The 17343-nt window shown below is 39.8% G+C and overlaps 1 protein-coding gene across 7 annotated transcripts in view; it reads left to right on the top strand.

Moving 5' to 3' along the window:
• The window catches only part of COBL (cordon-bleu WH2 repeat protein), a 169240-nt gene that overhangs the window by 132863 nt on the left and 19034 nt on the right, over nt 1-17343 (top strand). For all 7 annotated transcript variants that reach the window (XM_069004120.1, XM_069004122.1, XM_069004121.1 and 4 more), the window contains one exon: nt 10812-11124. In XM_069004120.1, coding sequence (XP_068860221.1) covers nt 10812-11124 — 313 coding nt within the window. The remainder of the gene's footprint in view (nt 1-10811; nt 11125-17343) is intronic.

Genomic DNA, 17343 nt, shown 5'->3' with positions numbered 1-17343 from the left:
AACTGAGGAGGAACTGAGGCTAAAAAGAAAGAAACTCAAAGGCATTCCAAATTTCCCCCTTTTATGCTGATCCTATTTAAGCCCATTAACTCAGGTGAAAAATTCCCCAAACTAGCTTGCCTGTTTTGAGGGTGTGATCATAGCAAATCTTCAAATTCTAGAAATGGCCCTGCTCCAGCAAAGCACTTAAGCATGCTTAATCAGGTACCCCATTATACAGCATGCACATTATTATTGAATGAACTGTGTAAATGAAAGCCTTAAAATGCTTCACATGAATAAAAATGCAGACAAATTTTCCCTGTGGGGATTCATCCCATGCAGGAGATATCTGCAGCTTTGCATTTTAATCAGTGAACGGTCTGATCCTGCTGCCATTGAAGTCAGGGGCAAAACCTAACTGCTGCAGAGGAAGCAGGGTCTGATACTAACTGCACATTAAATGAAAGGGGAAATTTTTTCCAAGTGGGCGTTCAGATGATGACCCATTTCTTGCATCGGGCTATTGTTCACCAGAGCACCAGAGATGGCACTGCCATTAACATTTTACTATCCACAAATCAGTACAAAGCGTAACATCCAGTTACTGCTCTTGCATGTTTGCATTTTTTGAAGTTAATAGGGAAAGAGAGCCCCAGGGCAAAGCATGATTGATGAGATAATTGACTTCACAAGAGGACTGTGGAAGAGCAGGCCAAATTCAGCTCTGACTTAAGTATTTCTATCTCTGCTTATGTCTGAAATAATCTGATGTAGTCCATCTTCTGTCAAAGAGGAGTGGTGGCATGAGAGCAGTGCTCTTCTGTGAGCACTTTGTTCTCTACTTGTCCAATATTCCTCTTCTTACTAGGCTCCCAGGGAGAGCTTCAGTGTGCATTGCCAGAAAAGGTAACTTCATGGATGGAGCGTGGAGTTCATAGAATCAAAGAACCATACGATGGTTTGGATTGGAAGGGACCTTAAAGATCATCTAACACCCCTGCTCTGGGCAGGAATACATTCCATTAGACCAGGTTGCCCAAAGCCCCATCCAACCTGATGTTGAATGCTTCCAGGGATGGGGCATCCATAACTTCTCTGGACAACCTGTTGCAATGTCGAAATGAAGAATTTCTTCCCAATGTCTAATCTAAACCCACCCTCTTCCAGTTTAAAGTCATTCCGCCTTGTCCTATCACTGCATGCCCTTGTAAAAAGTCCCTCTCCAGCTCTCTTGTTAAGCCCCTTTTCAAGGAGCTGAAAGGTGCTATGAGGTCTCCCCAGAGCCTTCTCTGCTCCAGGCTGAGCAAAGCCAGCTCTTTCAGCCTGTCTCCACTGGAGAGGTGCTCCAGCCCTCTGATCATCTTCATGGCCCGCCTCTGCAGTCATGATACCCTCCCTGCATTTGATTCTTGTCCCGTGCTGTGGTTGCTTGGCTATATCTGTGTCACTGAAGAAGAAGTCCATCTCTTGCTACAGTTCTGTAAAACCAATTGCCCTTATGGGCCTCTGCAGCATGTGTGTGCCTGTTTCCTGCTAGTGGAGACCCAGGGGTGCCTGGCAGTGTTTTAGGTGCTGAGTGTGATTGGCATGCACTCTCCTGGCCTCACTGCTCTTGGTTTGCCCTCATCCAAGCATGGGAGTCTGGTCTTCAAAGGGCCTAGGAAACATCCTTTAAAAATGGTACAATGCCTTTGTGGAGGGTATCACACAAGAACTCCAGGGAAATACTTTAGGTACTCCAGCCCTCAGTTTTCTTCCCTGCAAGAATAATTTTTTCTTTGCTGGGCAGACTGTTCAGAAGGCACACTGTTTTAGTGACAAGAAGTGTTCACATACTCAAATTAGCGTCTCACCAGGTATATGCTTTTATTGACATAATTGGATGTCTTACAGCCCTGAGAAATATGATAGCAGAGTAATCCAGCATGTATGTGCAGTAAAATGTGTAATAACTAAACTCAGAAAAGAAACATGCTCTTCTAGGTTAAAATATTTCTGGAAATATAATTGCCAAAGTAAACCACCGGCCCAAGTTTATTGAAAAAGCCTCTTGGAGAAGAAAGCAAATATTTCACTGATCAGGAGGTCCAAGAGGAGTCAGTTAATATACATCTAAAAAGGTCAGAGTAAAGCTTTGTGTCTTTATACTGTAGAGGTGTATGAAAATGTTTTCATATCTAAATCTGGAGCTAGCTGCTGAAAATCTTCTGTGTAGGTATTTACATTATTGGTGGTTTGGCTGAAGTATGTTTTGGCCAATTAAATGGAGTTGTTTTGTGCCAATTTAATTGTAAGTTAGAGAGGTGGTTTGTTCACAAAATTTTCTCAGGGCTCTGTCTGACTTCAGATTATACTATAGGTACTATCCTATAAAATGAGAAAGAGATGTAAGGGAAAATGATGGATGCACTGATGGGGGAACTGGAGGGTTCTGCAAGAGTGATGAAATCCCATTTTGTTAACCATCACTACAGCCTGTAGTTCACTATTAGCTTTTGGTATTAAGCAAAACCAGTATTTGTTGCCATTACTGCCTACTAAGTCTGCATTGATAGGAAGGGTGTTTTTCTCATTTGTGCAGCAGTTCTCAGTAGAATTGCTTCTGTGCCCAAAACAAGTATACTTTGTCCTCAAAACTAGAAGGCAACTGTTCAAAATTTTTATTTGTATGTGTGCAATACCTAATGGTTTCAGTAATAGATTATTGCAGGTTGACCTGATTCTCTTCCACCCTTCCAGTCACTTTTAATTAGAAATAAATGTACAACTGTGAGTAGAGTGGTGTCTCTGTACAGTGGAAAGAGCCCTTAAATCCCACAATGGTGCCTGTACATATGTGTATGTGTGCTCGGTTTAGGGTTGGGTTTTTGTGTCTCTTCTTTGCTGAGCTTGCTGGCAGCCAGTTGCTGGGGAAGGAAAGGATAATTACTATGCAAAAGTGTTTTATAGTTTTCTGCTGTGGATTATGCTATAAATACAAAACTGCAGTAGACATTTTATGGAATTGTTAACAAACTAAGGAAGAGAATGAATTGATACAGAGTGCACAAGAGGAAAAAGATGGCAAAGTTTAAAAAGAAAAGTTGAGCAAATGGCCTTTTTTCTGTGGTCTTAAAAATCACCTAATAAAACATTGTTTTATTGCATAGGTACACTAATAATTTCTGGTTTTAATCATTACACTGCATATACTTTTCAAGCAATTTTATAGAGTGTGTTCTCTAAGGTGGCTCATGAAAATCACCTTCACAGTCCATTTGTTTAGATGCTGCGGCATGCTTGGTGGAAGCTGACCACCTCTGAAAAGGATGCAGATTGGCCAAATCTATCACTTAAGACTAATAATTCCCAGCAAAACAGGGAGAGTGAGTTATTTCTTCACCAGGCTCATTATATTGGTCAGTCTCTGGTTTTAGATCTCGATTTTCCTGTCCTGTGAACACCCCCAAAGAGCCCTGTTATTTAACACAGCATGTTACCAGTGTTACACGTGGTGATTTATGAAGTACAAGTTTGAAGCTATCTATAATTGCTCTTAAATATATTTCTGTGTTATCTTCCTCCTCTAACCTACGTTGTCTGCTTGTTGGCAGTCTTTTTGAACTGCACAGATTAGGCACCCTGCCCCTCTCTTCACCTGAAGTAAGGGACCATCTAGAGCCCTGAAATCACCTTGTGAATCATTCTAGCTTGCTGTTAACCTCAGATAGTGAACACCAGGAACTGTTGTGAAACTCTCCCCATCATACTTTATTGTGTATAAAAGGAAATTAAAAACACACGCTACTGATTAATTTTCTAAAGTCTGTCCTTCGCAAAGCCAAGTGACAATGTTCTCCAGTTAATCAGGGAAGGATCTACTTTGACACATGATCCTTTTTCTGTCAAAGAGCATTTTACCCTTTGTGTCGCTTTTATGACATCTGATCCCTTTGAATAAGGAAGGCTAGTTACTGGCTACGATGTAGAGTTGTTAGAGAGTCCAAACAAGGCTTTTATAAAAGCAAGAAGCTCGTGGGTTCAAGAGGGTGCCAAAAAGGAGAGGATGAAAAGCGGTTCAGCAATAGCAGCAGCATTCTAGGTCAAATGGGCTTTGCAGAGGTCAGAGAGTCTTTTTCAGTCACTGAAGAAAGGATTGTGGGAAAGAAATAGGAATAATAAAGTCCAGTATGCTGATCTTCCCCTGTCTGAAAACCTGTGCTGCATTAGTTCAGCAATTTTTCTTTGCTTGTTTGGCAGGTGGTAAAAATAAAGGTCTGAACTGGGAGAGGGTAGCAGACATTTACCTGCAGGGGTAGTTTTCTCTGAGTCTTTCAAGAGCCAGCAGACATTTTAGGTAGTGTTGTTTTGAGAGAGAGAGACTTCACAATCGTTTGCAGTATATATATGAAAGGAAAAGCAAACATTAGTGCACAGATCTTCACAGCTGCTTGTACATGGCAAAAACAATGGAGGGACTGGAACACTCTTCAGTTCTCATTCCCTAGCTTGATCCTATCTTGTATTGCCTTTGGTGTAGGAAACTCCATTGCCAAAAAAGCTTTTGTGAAAGTTACAATACTCTTCTGTTGTGATATCAACTAACAACAGTCAAGTTTAACCTCAAGGGAAGTGCTTAACTACCTCAAATTCATAAGGAAGGTTAAATGAGTCCACATTGCATTTATTTTTCAACCATAGGAGAGTATACCTAGTTAAGGTAACTGTCATTAGTTTGGGATTGACTATGGAAATGCTGAAGATTCACAGGGTGTAACTAATAACACTCCATTCGTACCTTTCTGATGATGTGTCTGGTGAAACATGTCCTTTGTGAGTCTTTTAATTTTTGTTATTGGCGAGCATGTAAAGGAATGGATTTAGTTCTGTTTGCAGAGTTTGCAGTGAGAATAACTTCAATTAAAGAGCCTATTGGAAAACATGAGGATGGGGCATAAGACTAGGAAGGAGACTGAAAATATCTCATAATGTGAGGCTGGAAGTTGCATGCAGGGCTGTGTGAGTCAGCAACGTGCCCTTGCAGTGATGAAGCACTAACCACAGGCTGGGTTGCACTACCAAGAGCACAACCAGCAGATCATAGGAAATTATTATTCCCCTTTACTTGGCTGCCATGAAGCCACGTGTGAGTCCATTGTCCAGAAGTGAGTCCAGTTTTGAGTTCTGTGTAACAAGATACTGAAACACCAGAGCAGAGGCAACAGAGTCTGGCAGGAAGTGTCAAAGATGTGCATGAAGGTGCTGAGGCAACAGGGCTTGTTCAGCCCTCCCCTGCAGAAGGGAAGGGTAAGGAGAATTTGAACGCTGTTTTGCATCTAAACCAAGAGGAAAGACTGAGACGGACTCTTCTCTGAGATTCGCTGCAAAAAGATAAGACTGCAACAGTGACAAGTTGCAGCTAGAAATTTTTCAGTTTGACATTAAAATAATATTCTTAAGTGGGAGAAGCATTAGACATTGCCGAGGGAGTGATTCATGTTTTTTTCCAGAGAAGCTGTTGAGTCTTCATGCTTGGAGATTTTCAAAGCTAAGCTGTTCAGGGCCCTGAGCTACTTTGTCAAAGCTGGAAGATAACCTTGCTTTGAGCAGGACATTGAACTAGGTGACCTCCAGAGGTTCTTTCCAAAGAAAACTGTTCTATGATTCTGTGACCTAAATAAACTGGGCCAACATTAAGCTGCTCTACATCCTCATTTTGGAGGAGAGCTGGAGCTGCAGAACATGGGACCTCAGCTCAGTGTTTCCTGACCTCTTTTTCAGTTTCTGCAAGGCAGTTCCAGGAGCTGGGAGAGGAGTGCTTTGGAATTGATCCATTCCCCCACTCCTCTAATACTCTTGTTAAGGTATAACAATAGTATTAACAGTGGTCATTTATTTTCTCTTAGTTTCTTTTAATTTTTTAAAAAAGAAGAAAGGATGCATGTAGGCTCAGATATGCTAAGAAGCACACTGAATTAAAATAATTTTAATTGTGATAGGGAGAAGACTGCCACATTCTGTCTAGTACTTTATCTGCTTACTGAGTGGTTTTTAACACCTCTACATACAGGTTTTTGATCCATGAGCAAAACATATTGTACCTGTGTGAAAACTCTTAAGCTAATCCTGTGTTCTCCATTTTCATAATCTCTGTAAATAATTGCCATAACAAATGTTTTCTTTTCCCATTTCTTCCATCAGCCTTCTTTTCCAAGTGTATGAATAAAAATGTGCAGTTTCTTAATACTGGTCTTTTGTGACGGTGTTAACTTTTTACTGCCAGGACAAATAATTACAGCAGTGTTTCCTTATCCTGCTAGAAGTTTTAAGTACTGTCAGTGAAAGAATTATTTTCTAATTTGGGGATCATTATAAGAATTAATATTCTTTAACATCACAGAGTTTGTGGTAATTTTTTACAACTTCATTATAATAGACCACTTGAACTACAGCAAAGCAATTTTAGTCCATGAAAAGAAAGTTCTTTGGCAGTGGAACAAACGATGAAAGAAATTGTAAAACAATTACCAACCTCTTAGTAAGAGTTAGATGACTTAGGGAAACTCTGCATCTCTAAAACGATTGTGAACTTCAGGTAACTCATCACGTAGGGGTTCAATCAACTGTTACATCTTCTGTCTGTCCTTATTGAATGTAATAACAAAACATCAGCAGTGCTGTAAAACCAGAAGCTAACAGCACTTCCTGAACAGTTAGGATTTACACCCTGTGCCCACTGGACTCAGAAGTGATGACTTGGGTTTTGGTGACTGATTTTGTAAGCCCAGATGGGATAGGCATCTTTTGAACACTTCCGTCCAATTCTAATCTCATTCAAATTTGATGGTGGTTATTTTCATAGTAATAATCAAAGTATTTTACCTATGGAAGTCTTCACACATTGAATGAAATGTTCATTTCTGAAAGTGCTGATTTGCATTTAAACCAGGTGAGGTTTATCTGTCTCCTCATCATTGGCATTCTGTATGAGTAATGTGTACATATATGCGATATCAAACTGCACAAGTGCAGATATGACTCCTCTAAACTCGGAGTTCAGTGTTTTCCTAATTACTTACAGGCTATTGAGATTAAAGCAACAAGATCTCTTTTGTGTTAAACAAGAAGCTCACATTCTTTACTCATGAGCTACTCTCCTTTTTCCCTCTTGATGATCACAGGCAACATTCTTGCAAACAGACGTCCCAGTCCATCCCCCTCTGTAAGAAAGCCTTTGTAACTTGTGGTTGACCTAATTGTGCAGCGACAGCACTGCTGCTGCGAATCTGGGGAGATCCCCAGTGCAGCACCCATGTGGGCTTAGCAGTGTCTGCAACCTGAAGCAGGATATAAGTAAGCAGCAATGCAAGGCTTTGAAGGACTCTCTCCAGTTTCACGTGGGGTTGAGATGTCCCATGGAGACTTCAGAATAGCCATGACCGTGGACCTATTTCTACACACTTTTCAATATCATACCCCACCTGATGCCAGTGAATGGGGTCATGTTACTGAAAAAACAATCTTGGCATTGTTATAAATTTGAAAACTCAGTGTTCTGTATAGAAATGTTTCAATAATAAGTTATCTGTGGCAGTTGTTATTTGTTCAATCTTGAAGTACTTGCTGAATACTCTTTCTTAACCTGGATATGTCTGCATGAGGTCCTGAGGATCAGAGCCTGAATTTGTCTTAGTGTTATGACAGAGGAAAGAGAAGAAAATGTTGAGATTTTTCTTCATTCAACCAACAAAAAACCTCAGTAGTGCCATCATTGTGGTCACACTGTGTTAGTGTGGGGTGGTTTTCTGCATGTGCATCCCTCAGAGAAAAGAAAAAGCAAAAATTGCATATCTGCTACTAAATGTTACCTTGTTCTCCATGTAGAATTAGAGAGTTTTATAAAGTATTTTCTGACTCCTGAAGACAAGACCACTCAGTAATGTTGAGGCAGGTTTTTTTCATGTCATGTATCATTACCCAGTAATGCCCATCCCATCTTCAGTTTGCACCAGTGAAGGCTTAATCAAGCATGTAGGAGGAAGAATAGCTCTTACTTAATCCATCCAAGAATGGCTCAAATTTGAAACGGGTGTTTTAGTGCTGCTCTTAGCTGAAACAAGGTTGTTAACATGACACAGAACCATCACAGTCGTGTTTTATATGTGTGCTTGCACATTCAGACAAGTAGTAGTGGCAATCAAAATGGTTTGTCTCAGCCAATAACTCTGTTCAGTGCCATGCGTTAGCTGTGTTAAAAATTCATGAATCGTCTTGGTGAAGATAAAAGATAGGGAAGCACTTTGTCAAACTGATAGGCTTGAAGAAAGGGAGACATTTTGGTTTTCCTTGAGCATTGGGAATTTAATCATTGAGTAGAAAGATGTCTATTTGTGTATCCATGCTTTGGGATAAAACTGCTGTTAAATGAGGTTCTTATTCTGGACTGGGTGATTCAGCTGCCAAGATCCAGATGTAACAGGGATCAATTCACCCGTGGACTCTGATAATAAGAGATTGGTTTTTATTTTGTTCATCAACATGTGGGGACAGTGGGCTGGGAGTGGGGATCCTGCTGCAGAGCAGGGAGAGACTTGAGTGTTGTTAGAACTGCAGTAGGCAAGTAGGTCTCTGTGACCAAAAGGATCTAAATCCCTGAGCAGAAAGATGCAGGAAATAGTTGCAGGCAGGCAAGAAGAGGATGAGGAAATGCGAGAGACAGCGAGGGAGGAAAAGGCTGCCCCCCTTGTGTCAGGATGTGGGAGTAGGTACTCGGTTATAAATTGCTATGCCAGCTATAGGGTGGAGGTCATTTATGGCATCCATCTGACAATAGATTTGTCATGTGTTACAGAGAGGTCTCTTTGCATCGAGGTGTATATACTGCATTGTGCATTACTTCAAAATCTTCCCATGTGCTTTCACTCTTCAATTTCCACTCTTTAAATTGATTTCTTTGTTATCCTACTTTGTCCTGGTTTTAACATATTGTAGCTTTTACTAATGTTTGTTACTGGGCTTTTTTTGTTCCTCTAAAAGCCAAGAAGCCATATACTCATACCTGTTTGTTCACTGTCTGTTTTTGTGGGGTTTTATTATTTGATGTTCAATGTCAAATTATTTATATTTATCCTTCATGTTGGTGTTTTCCTAACTGTAGTTCTGTCATAAGCATACTCAAATCCATTCAGTGGCACATCCTTAGTTCCTGCAATTGCCATTTTTAAATGGAACAATATCTGAGACTATATTCAGAATCTAGAACTAATGTTACAGAAAATAAGGTCAAAGAAATCAAATAACATTGCTTCCAAAGTTGCAATAGAGTCTTTGGATCATCTTCCATCATTAATATCAATGCTTGACAGCACTTAAAAGTTTAATCATGATTTGTAACCCTCTGAATTTTATTGCTTCTGCTGTCGGAAATCAATTTCAGTACTTAATGGCATCTTGTAACCTCAGTCAAGGAGAATGTTGGCTGGATTTTTATTCTAGTTTTACTTGAAGCTTCACTGCTAAGCTATATCCTGACAAAATTATTTCAGTGACATTCTTTGACAAAGCTGTTTTCAGTTCTCTGACTTAAAGAAAATACTTTTGTCTATACAATGTAATTCAGAAGTATTTCTCTCTGTTGATCATTTTATTGAGCTATAATTTCATGTATGCTTCAAAAAGTTGTAGATTCTGAGCCTAAAATACAGTGAAGTGTATGTTTAATCTTAGTCACACTTGCAGACCTGGGCCTTCTCATGTAATTAACATCCACCACAAGTGTCTGGAAGATTAGACCATAAACTGTTGTTTAATCTTCCTTGTTGCTTACTGAGGTTCACAAAGAGAATGGAGCACACTTATAATTCCAAATTAAACATTTAGATTAGTCTTTATTGATTCCTTTTGATCAGGAGAAGTGTGTTTAGACTTGATTCTATGTTTCGTCACTGAGTAATTTCAGTCACTGAAATTACTGACCTGGTTGGGAGCTCTCCTTTATGGCACAATTGGCAGGATGAAGTTGAGTACATTTCTTAAGGGAAATTAAAATGGTATTTTTTATCAAAAAACACAAAAGGGGCTAGCTTATAGGAACCAAACTAAAACAGGGTACAAGAAACTGTACTGCGTCTACTCTCCTCTCAAAATTTGCAGCTTTTAATAGAATTAAACATGCAAAGGGCATCTCCCTTGATCTCCTTTATAAATAACTAAACATCAGAAAAGTTTCTGCTTTAAGCATGGTACTGTCTACTTTTCTGTACACTTATTAGCAGATTTTGTATGCTTTGAAGAATAGAAAATTGTTATTCTCCCACTTAACGCAAAATCGAAATTGAAGGGTGATAAAATCAGTGACACCCACTGGGCCAGCAGTAGATCTAGTTTACCAGTTAAGTGTCCTGACGGGGAAATGCTGCCTGGTTTTACTTGTTTATAGACTTCTTATTGGAAATGTCATCTGTTTGGCAGAATAGAAGAGAAATAAAAAGACTATGTTGCCATAAGGAATAACAGTAGTGATTTCTTGAACCACGTCATTTAAACTTGAGTCTAATTCCTCAAAAAACTGTCCCTGGAAAATTGTTTCTTCAGAGAATTTAGGAAACTGATTTGCTATGAAGTTTGTAAGACCCAAACTCCACAGGACCAGCATAGCAAACCACTTCCCTAAAAGCAAAGGACATAATTTTTGTCACTTTTCAAATCATCTTTATCTTATATACAAATACTGAGCAGCCTCCCACCATTTCTAATGTATTTCATGTGGGTTTTTCCAATTACAAAGGGACGGCTCTCTGATTTATGTACTGATGACTTCCAGCTAACTTTCCTTGTTATATTTCATTTAGAGAGCCTGCTGTCTGCACATGATAATGTTTATGTAGTGGATGACACGGTTCTGGAGCTATCGGAGGTGGAAGAAACGGCGTCAGAAAGCAGCTGTTTTGCATCAGAGGACACCACAGAGGACTCGGGTGTTGTGAGCTCCCCGTCTGACATTGTATCTCTGGATTCCCAAAATGACAGTATGAAGTTGAGAGACATGAAGCTGGTCAATGGCTACATGGAGCCAGCTGAGGCGGATGCAGTGTGTGGCACAGAGATGTGCCCTGTACGGAACGCCTACTGCGGCAGCGTGGGACCTGACAGTGCTCCTCTGAGGTAAGTATTTACTTGCCACCAGCACTTGGAAAACATCTTGCATGTCCTCCTGGTAGGGACTCATTTAAGAAAACCAACTTATACTTTCTTCTGCTCTTTCATAAACCAGTACCAATGCCAAGTGACTCCTCCCAGTGAAAAGCTCACTGTCAAATCCCCTCCAGCGACACACTTGTAGCAACAGGCAAAGGTCACTTTTTTGTTTGAACTTGTAGTTACATTTCTTGCAAAATACCACTGCCCTCCAGAGTTGATTTCTTCAAGGAGTCTGAAATAATTTTGTTGCAGTTTGGTTTATTTTCTACTTCTGATAGCACCTGAAGTGTTTAAAATATTACTGTTTATCGATCCAGAAAAATGACATGCAGGCCACATAATGGAAAATTCAAGCCAACGAAAGCCAGGTGGAAAAAGACTGTATGCAGGGACCTTTGGAGATTGGTTTGGAAATGTTTGCATGCATATATATATATATGTATGTTTATGTATCTGTTCACCTAATGCTAACCTCCACTGGTGCTGTACTTTGGAAAGCATATTTCCTTTTTTTCCCCCTTCTTTTTTTTTAGCATAAACAAACATTCTTCTGCAGTTTTTGCAAGAAAATACGAGAACCTGGAATTTACCTAGAAACTGCCTTCAAGCACAAATGACTCTGACACTGTTTGTTTGCCAAAACTCACATAGCTGGTGGCAGGGCTGCAAAGGGAACCAAAATTTATAGGACTTTGCAAATACAAACTGGCCAAATAGGAAGCTGTGCCTCCAGCAAGGAGGGTGGCCTGGTAATACTGACAGGGATCCGCTCTGTGTGATGCTGCAGAGTCATGGGACAGGGGCCAGAAATTCCTCTGAATTCTCAGTTGACATGAAGTCTGTGCTTTCTGGTCTCTCTCCATTCAGCTGCTAATCTGTAGCCCCTTCATAAAAGCGTGTATCATGACCTAGTTATTTCCATCCACACATTTCTGAGTGTGAACTTCATCTTGGATCATGCAGTGGGTGATAACCTAGGGATAAATTAGACCAAAGTCAGTATTTAACCTACTGGAATGATCTTGGGGTTTTTCTTTATCCATCAGTATCAGTGGGGACAAGGTCAAGCCTCCCTTAGATACTTGCTCCACAACACATTTTTCTTGTGATTTTTCCTTTTGCAGTGTCTTAGGTCCTGATGCAGTTTCTATTGGAAGGATTAGATAGGCTGGTATCGTAACTGCAATTAACATTCCAGACCTGATCCAAAAAAGCAACCCATTAATTTCAGTAGGCTTAGATTGGTCCTTTTGAGTTAAATAGGCTGTCCCAACTTTCCTCAAAATGCAGGATCTAAAGTGGTTTGAAAAATACACATGTACATTCGGTGGGGAAGGAAGAAGTTAGCATTTTGTTGACCAAAGACATCAAAGCAAAGCCCTGTAATAACAATACTAATCAGCTACAATTTGGGGGGAACTTTTTCTGGTTTTTTAATCAAATAAAAGACTGACCACAGGTCACTGTGATGCACTTCCTCTTGAAAGGCAGTATTCCCTCCATCTTTCACTTCAGCCAAAGATATATATTATGTCCATGGCATTCAGATTTACCTTTGCCACACACACAAAATATTTCTTAGTTGAAAAGAGTGCACAGAGAAGAGATAGCAGGATGTGTCATAAACTGTCCAGCAGGACTGCTGTCCAGGGGTCTTGCTGAGCCAAAGGAGTGCAAGCTGGAAGGATAGTGTGATGCACTGCCCATTGCAGTCAGGGAGGTGCTGAGAGGCCAGTGCTGTAGTGTCCTGTCAGTGGGCCCCCAGTTCAAGAGAGAGACTGGAAAACTGAAGAGGGTCCAGAGGAGAGCCACTGAGGGAGCTGGGACACTGGAGCATGCCAAGGTATGAGGGGGATGGGAGGCAGCTGGGTTGTTCACCTTGGGAAAGCAACGTTGGTAAGGAGGGACCTGGTTGCAGTCTTTCCCTAACAAAAGGAGGACTATGAGGTTTCTCAGGCATACACTGTGAAAGGACAAGAAGCAATTGTCACCAGCTGCTCTAAAGGAAATAAAAATTAAATATGAGGAAAATCCTCAAAATGGGAATGGCTAAGCAGTGGAAGAGGCTTCCCAGAGAAGTCAAGGAATCTCCATGTCTGGAGATTCTCAGAACTCAGCCAGGCAAAATGTTGGGCAGCCTGTTCTAGTTTGAAATTAGCCCTGCTTGGAGCAGGAGGTTGGGCTAGGCTTCCTACTTGCTTTTTTTCTGTGATTTTATCATGCTAAATATTCTCTATTTAGCTAATATATCTATAATTTTAAAAATGTGTTTGGGACTGAAATAGGAGACAGTTGTTGTTGTTTGGGGAATGCAGTTATTTTTCATAAATACTATTTATTTTTTAGGTTCTGGGACAGCAAAATTGCTCCAGATCAGCTTAAGGATATACAAAACACTTAACATTTGTGATGTATTTTAATCTTATGTCAACAACCACTTATATTGACACTATAGTGTTGCTGGGAGTAATATCTTTTAAAATTTTATGCTCTGAATGTTCCAGTAATATTTGAAGGTAAATCCAATTCCACTCCTAACATATCTTTGTAAACAAAACAGCTTTGAAAATTGTGCTACCCTCAATCCTTTTGAGGTCAAGCTGCTAAGTTTTTAAAAGCCACTTCCTAAGTGTTTAAAAAAGGGAAAAAAAGTAGGTTTTTAAAACTATTTGCATCAAATTCTTGTTTTAATCAGATATAAATCAATTCTTAGTACAGTTTTGAGTACAGCCAAATTTGGAGAACATCAATTTCCATTTTCACTGTCAGAACAACTGCCACCCTGCTAGTAAAATGTGTTGGGAGCTCAGAAATTTTACATAGTTCTTTGATGAATGGACTACTTTCAGGACCAAACCAGCCTCTTAAATCCCCAGACAAGTCAAAATGCACTTCATGTGAACAACCAATACCAAGCTATACAGAGTTTTAAGTACATTTCATAAGCTACAAAATTTAAAGGGAAATTTTACACAGTTTACTCATTCCTTTCTATCTTCTACTTGGTACACTAGTGATCTAAACTCAATTCTAAAAGGAAGACAAGAGCAAAGAAATCGGAAGAACATTCTGCTACTGTAAAGTAGTAGGGGTTAGCAGCAGTGAGACTGAGTTCTCCTTGAATCTGAGCTCCACTGAAGCCAGAAATTTTATTTAGTGACTAATTTGGCTAAGGCTTGGGAAAAAAAGGTTAATAAGAATAATGGAAACATTTAGGTTGTCATTTTAAATTGTAAAACTGACTAAAAATTGGGCTTTTCACCCAGTGAAATAACTAATTCCTAGGAATTAATAATCATTTACTAAAATGATTTTGTACTAAAATCATTTTGTACTCTGTGGATTGTGAAAAGTACCCTTAAAGTGGAAGCAAATTATATTTGGAGTGTGAAGGGCTGTGAAAAAAGTCCAGGCAGTATTTTGCCCATTCGCTGTGGAGAACTGCGAAGAAGAGCAGAATCAAGTCCACAGTTCTTACCTAGGCTTGCTCCAAAGGGTTAGCCTGTGCTCCAGATCAAGAATATTTTTCCATGTTGCTTCCTTTAATTAGCTGTATGTTTAGTTTTAAATTAATTTTTCTTAGCGTTTCTGGAGTTGTTTTCTGGATGTCCTGGGTGGTCTCTGTGTGGCAGTAATGCCTGATAGCATTAGAATATCACATCAGGGTCTTCATCTGCTGCTGAAGTCAAGGAAACTTGTGAGCATTTAAGGGTACAGTCTCTGACATGGGATATGTTTGTCAGCACATTGCAGGGTAAGAGCGTGGCCAGGTCAGAAATTACACCAAGCACGGGCTTTGCACAAACGAATATGAGAGCACAGCAGAGCTCAAATCTCCTTCAGCTCCCAGAGCACAGAAACAGAAATTTCTAAAAGAAGGTACATGTGTTCCAGGGTTTCCAAGCTCAGGTCTTTCCTCCTCTGTTTTGTTTTCCTGTACATGGGAGCAACTTGCAAATGCACTCTTTTTTGTTTGGTTTGGTTTGGTTTGGTTTGGGGATTCTTGTTCGAGCAATCATAATCTAAATACACATAACTACTTAGCAATTAAAATATCAAAACAAATACCAAAACACTCTAGTTCTACTCTTAGCTCTGCCTTTAACCTGTTAAACCATCTTGGTCTCGCCTCCTGTGAGATCCCCTTCTGCCACTGACTGGTTTTTTACAGTAAAAACCATTACACAGCTATCATATCTCACAATACATTTGTACAGTGCCTGGTGGAGCAGAATCCAGACCTCAGCTGGAGGTGCCAAGGGCTAAACCCGTATAAATAATTGACTACATGCAACGTTCGGCTGTGAATGTTTTAATATTAACTGCTGAGTCTGAGCATTGTACTACATAGTTCTCTTTATTCATATCCTTTCTTACAGTTGATGTCTTTGTATTATGTATCTGTTCACCAAATTTTAATATATAGTGTTAAATGAGTAACAAGAAAACCACAGAGAAGCTGAAATGTTGCTTATGTAGCAGTAAGTGCATCTCATGATCTCACAGTGTTGCAACCCTGTCCTCCCATACCCCCTCTTTTCCCATCCCTTGTGTGGTGTCATCACGCAAGCTCCTAGGGGCAGGGATCAGACAGTTTTATACGCCTGTACAACATCGTGCACACCTACTGTCTGGAGCTTTATAAATAATTACACATTAAAAATTATGTTAAAATAATATTATTAGGGATGCTAGGTCATGTGCTCGAAGTTAGGTAACTTCAATATTAAGACTCTGTGTGTAATCTTAGATTCCCTCCTTTTAACCTCAGCTCCCCCCTTTTGTACAGTATGATAACGTCTTCGGATAAAGTGATGGAACTCAATTTTATTTTCTTTCTAAGTTTTAGAGCTCAATTAATAAAACAGACATACCAATGTTCACTCAGTTCAAATTCTCATCTGGAGACTTAATTTCCTTTGGCTCTTTTTATCTTCCTCATTGCAGTAGTATTCACATGCCATGCAGACTTTCATTCGTTTCTCTGCACAGTGCTCATGTGATATGAAGAGCTGGCATTTTCCTGTTTTAGGGAAGGAAACCTGATGGGCAGAGAGTCAAGGCAGAGTAGTGAACAGTTAGAGCATGAAGGACCACCTTTTTTTCAGAGGACTGAGCATTAAATAGAATTTCATGTATCAGAATGCAGCTCTCCTTTTCCTCCAAACTCTGTTCTTGGAAGAAATTTAAACATTTTGGTTGGAATAAAATAATAGTACAATTATGGGCATGTTATAAATTGTCCTGTGGACTGTCACCTCACAGAGGTGTGTAGTTCTCAAATTTACAAGCAACTGAAATCAGTGTTTTAAAGGGGGTCACTCTTAAGAGTGGTTCTGCTGGCCTGTCTCGGACAAGGAAAAACACTTTAAAATACCAGACTTTTTTTTTTTTAATTCTGAAAGGTTTTAAATTTATTGATATGTTTAAGAAATAAAAGTATCTTAAAATGTGAAGGGAACTTTGTAGTTATAAAGATAGAAATGAATACAGGCCTGTGTGAGGAGAAAAGACAAAATACCTTCTAAATGTCTGAAAGGGATTTTTCCCCTCCCTTGAGTGTCTGCTTCAGTAGCCATGAGAGAGGAATATTTTTTCACGTACAGCTAGCAGAGGACATAGGGTGGGGGTGGGGGAACCTTCCAGAGATCAGTTCGTGCAGTGGGTCTGGCTAGAGATAATCCCATTTCCTCCCTTTCTCTTGGAAGAATTTGTTACCTTTGGCTCTGGTCAGGGTAGCTGAAGCTACTGGGAGGACAGTCCTCTTAGTTACCAACCTGAGAGATACTTGCTGTTTGCTACTAAACTGTTCAGGTTTTGAGAAGTTAGTTTAAAACAAAAACTTGAAACGATAGGGGTGGGTGAACCTGTTCTGCTTAATTTTCAGTCCATTCAAATTCAAATGTTACAGGGTTTTGTATTCCACTTGGGAAGGACAGGACAGAAGGAGAAGTCAGCAGCTGGAGAGAATTCGGCCTGGGAGCTGGTCAGAGGAAATAAAAATAGTGAATGGCAGAAGGCAGGAAGGAAAGATAAAAACTGCAGTGAAAAATAGCAGTGTGTGTATATATTATATATACCTCTGTGCACAAACACATTCTGTATAATTACTTGTCTCTTTTAACTGTCTCTGAGAAACAGGAGGAAGTTTAGTTCTGTTATTTCTCTATAGGATAGGTTTTA

The sequence above is a fragment of the Aphelocoma coerulescens genome, chromosome 2, assembly GCF_041296385.1.
Source record: "Aphelocoma coerulescens isolate FSJ_1873_10779 chromosome 2, UR_Acoe_1.0, whole genome shotgun sequence".
NCBI classification, from domain to species: domain Eukaryota; kingdom Metazoa; phylum Chordata; class Aves; order Passeriformes; family Corvidae; genus Aphelocoma; species Aphelocoma coerulescens.
Note: the sequence above shows the minus strand (reverse complement) of the source record. Positions and strands in the feature narration are given on the sequence as shown.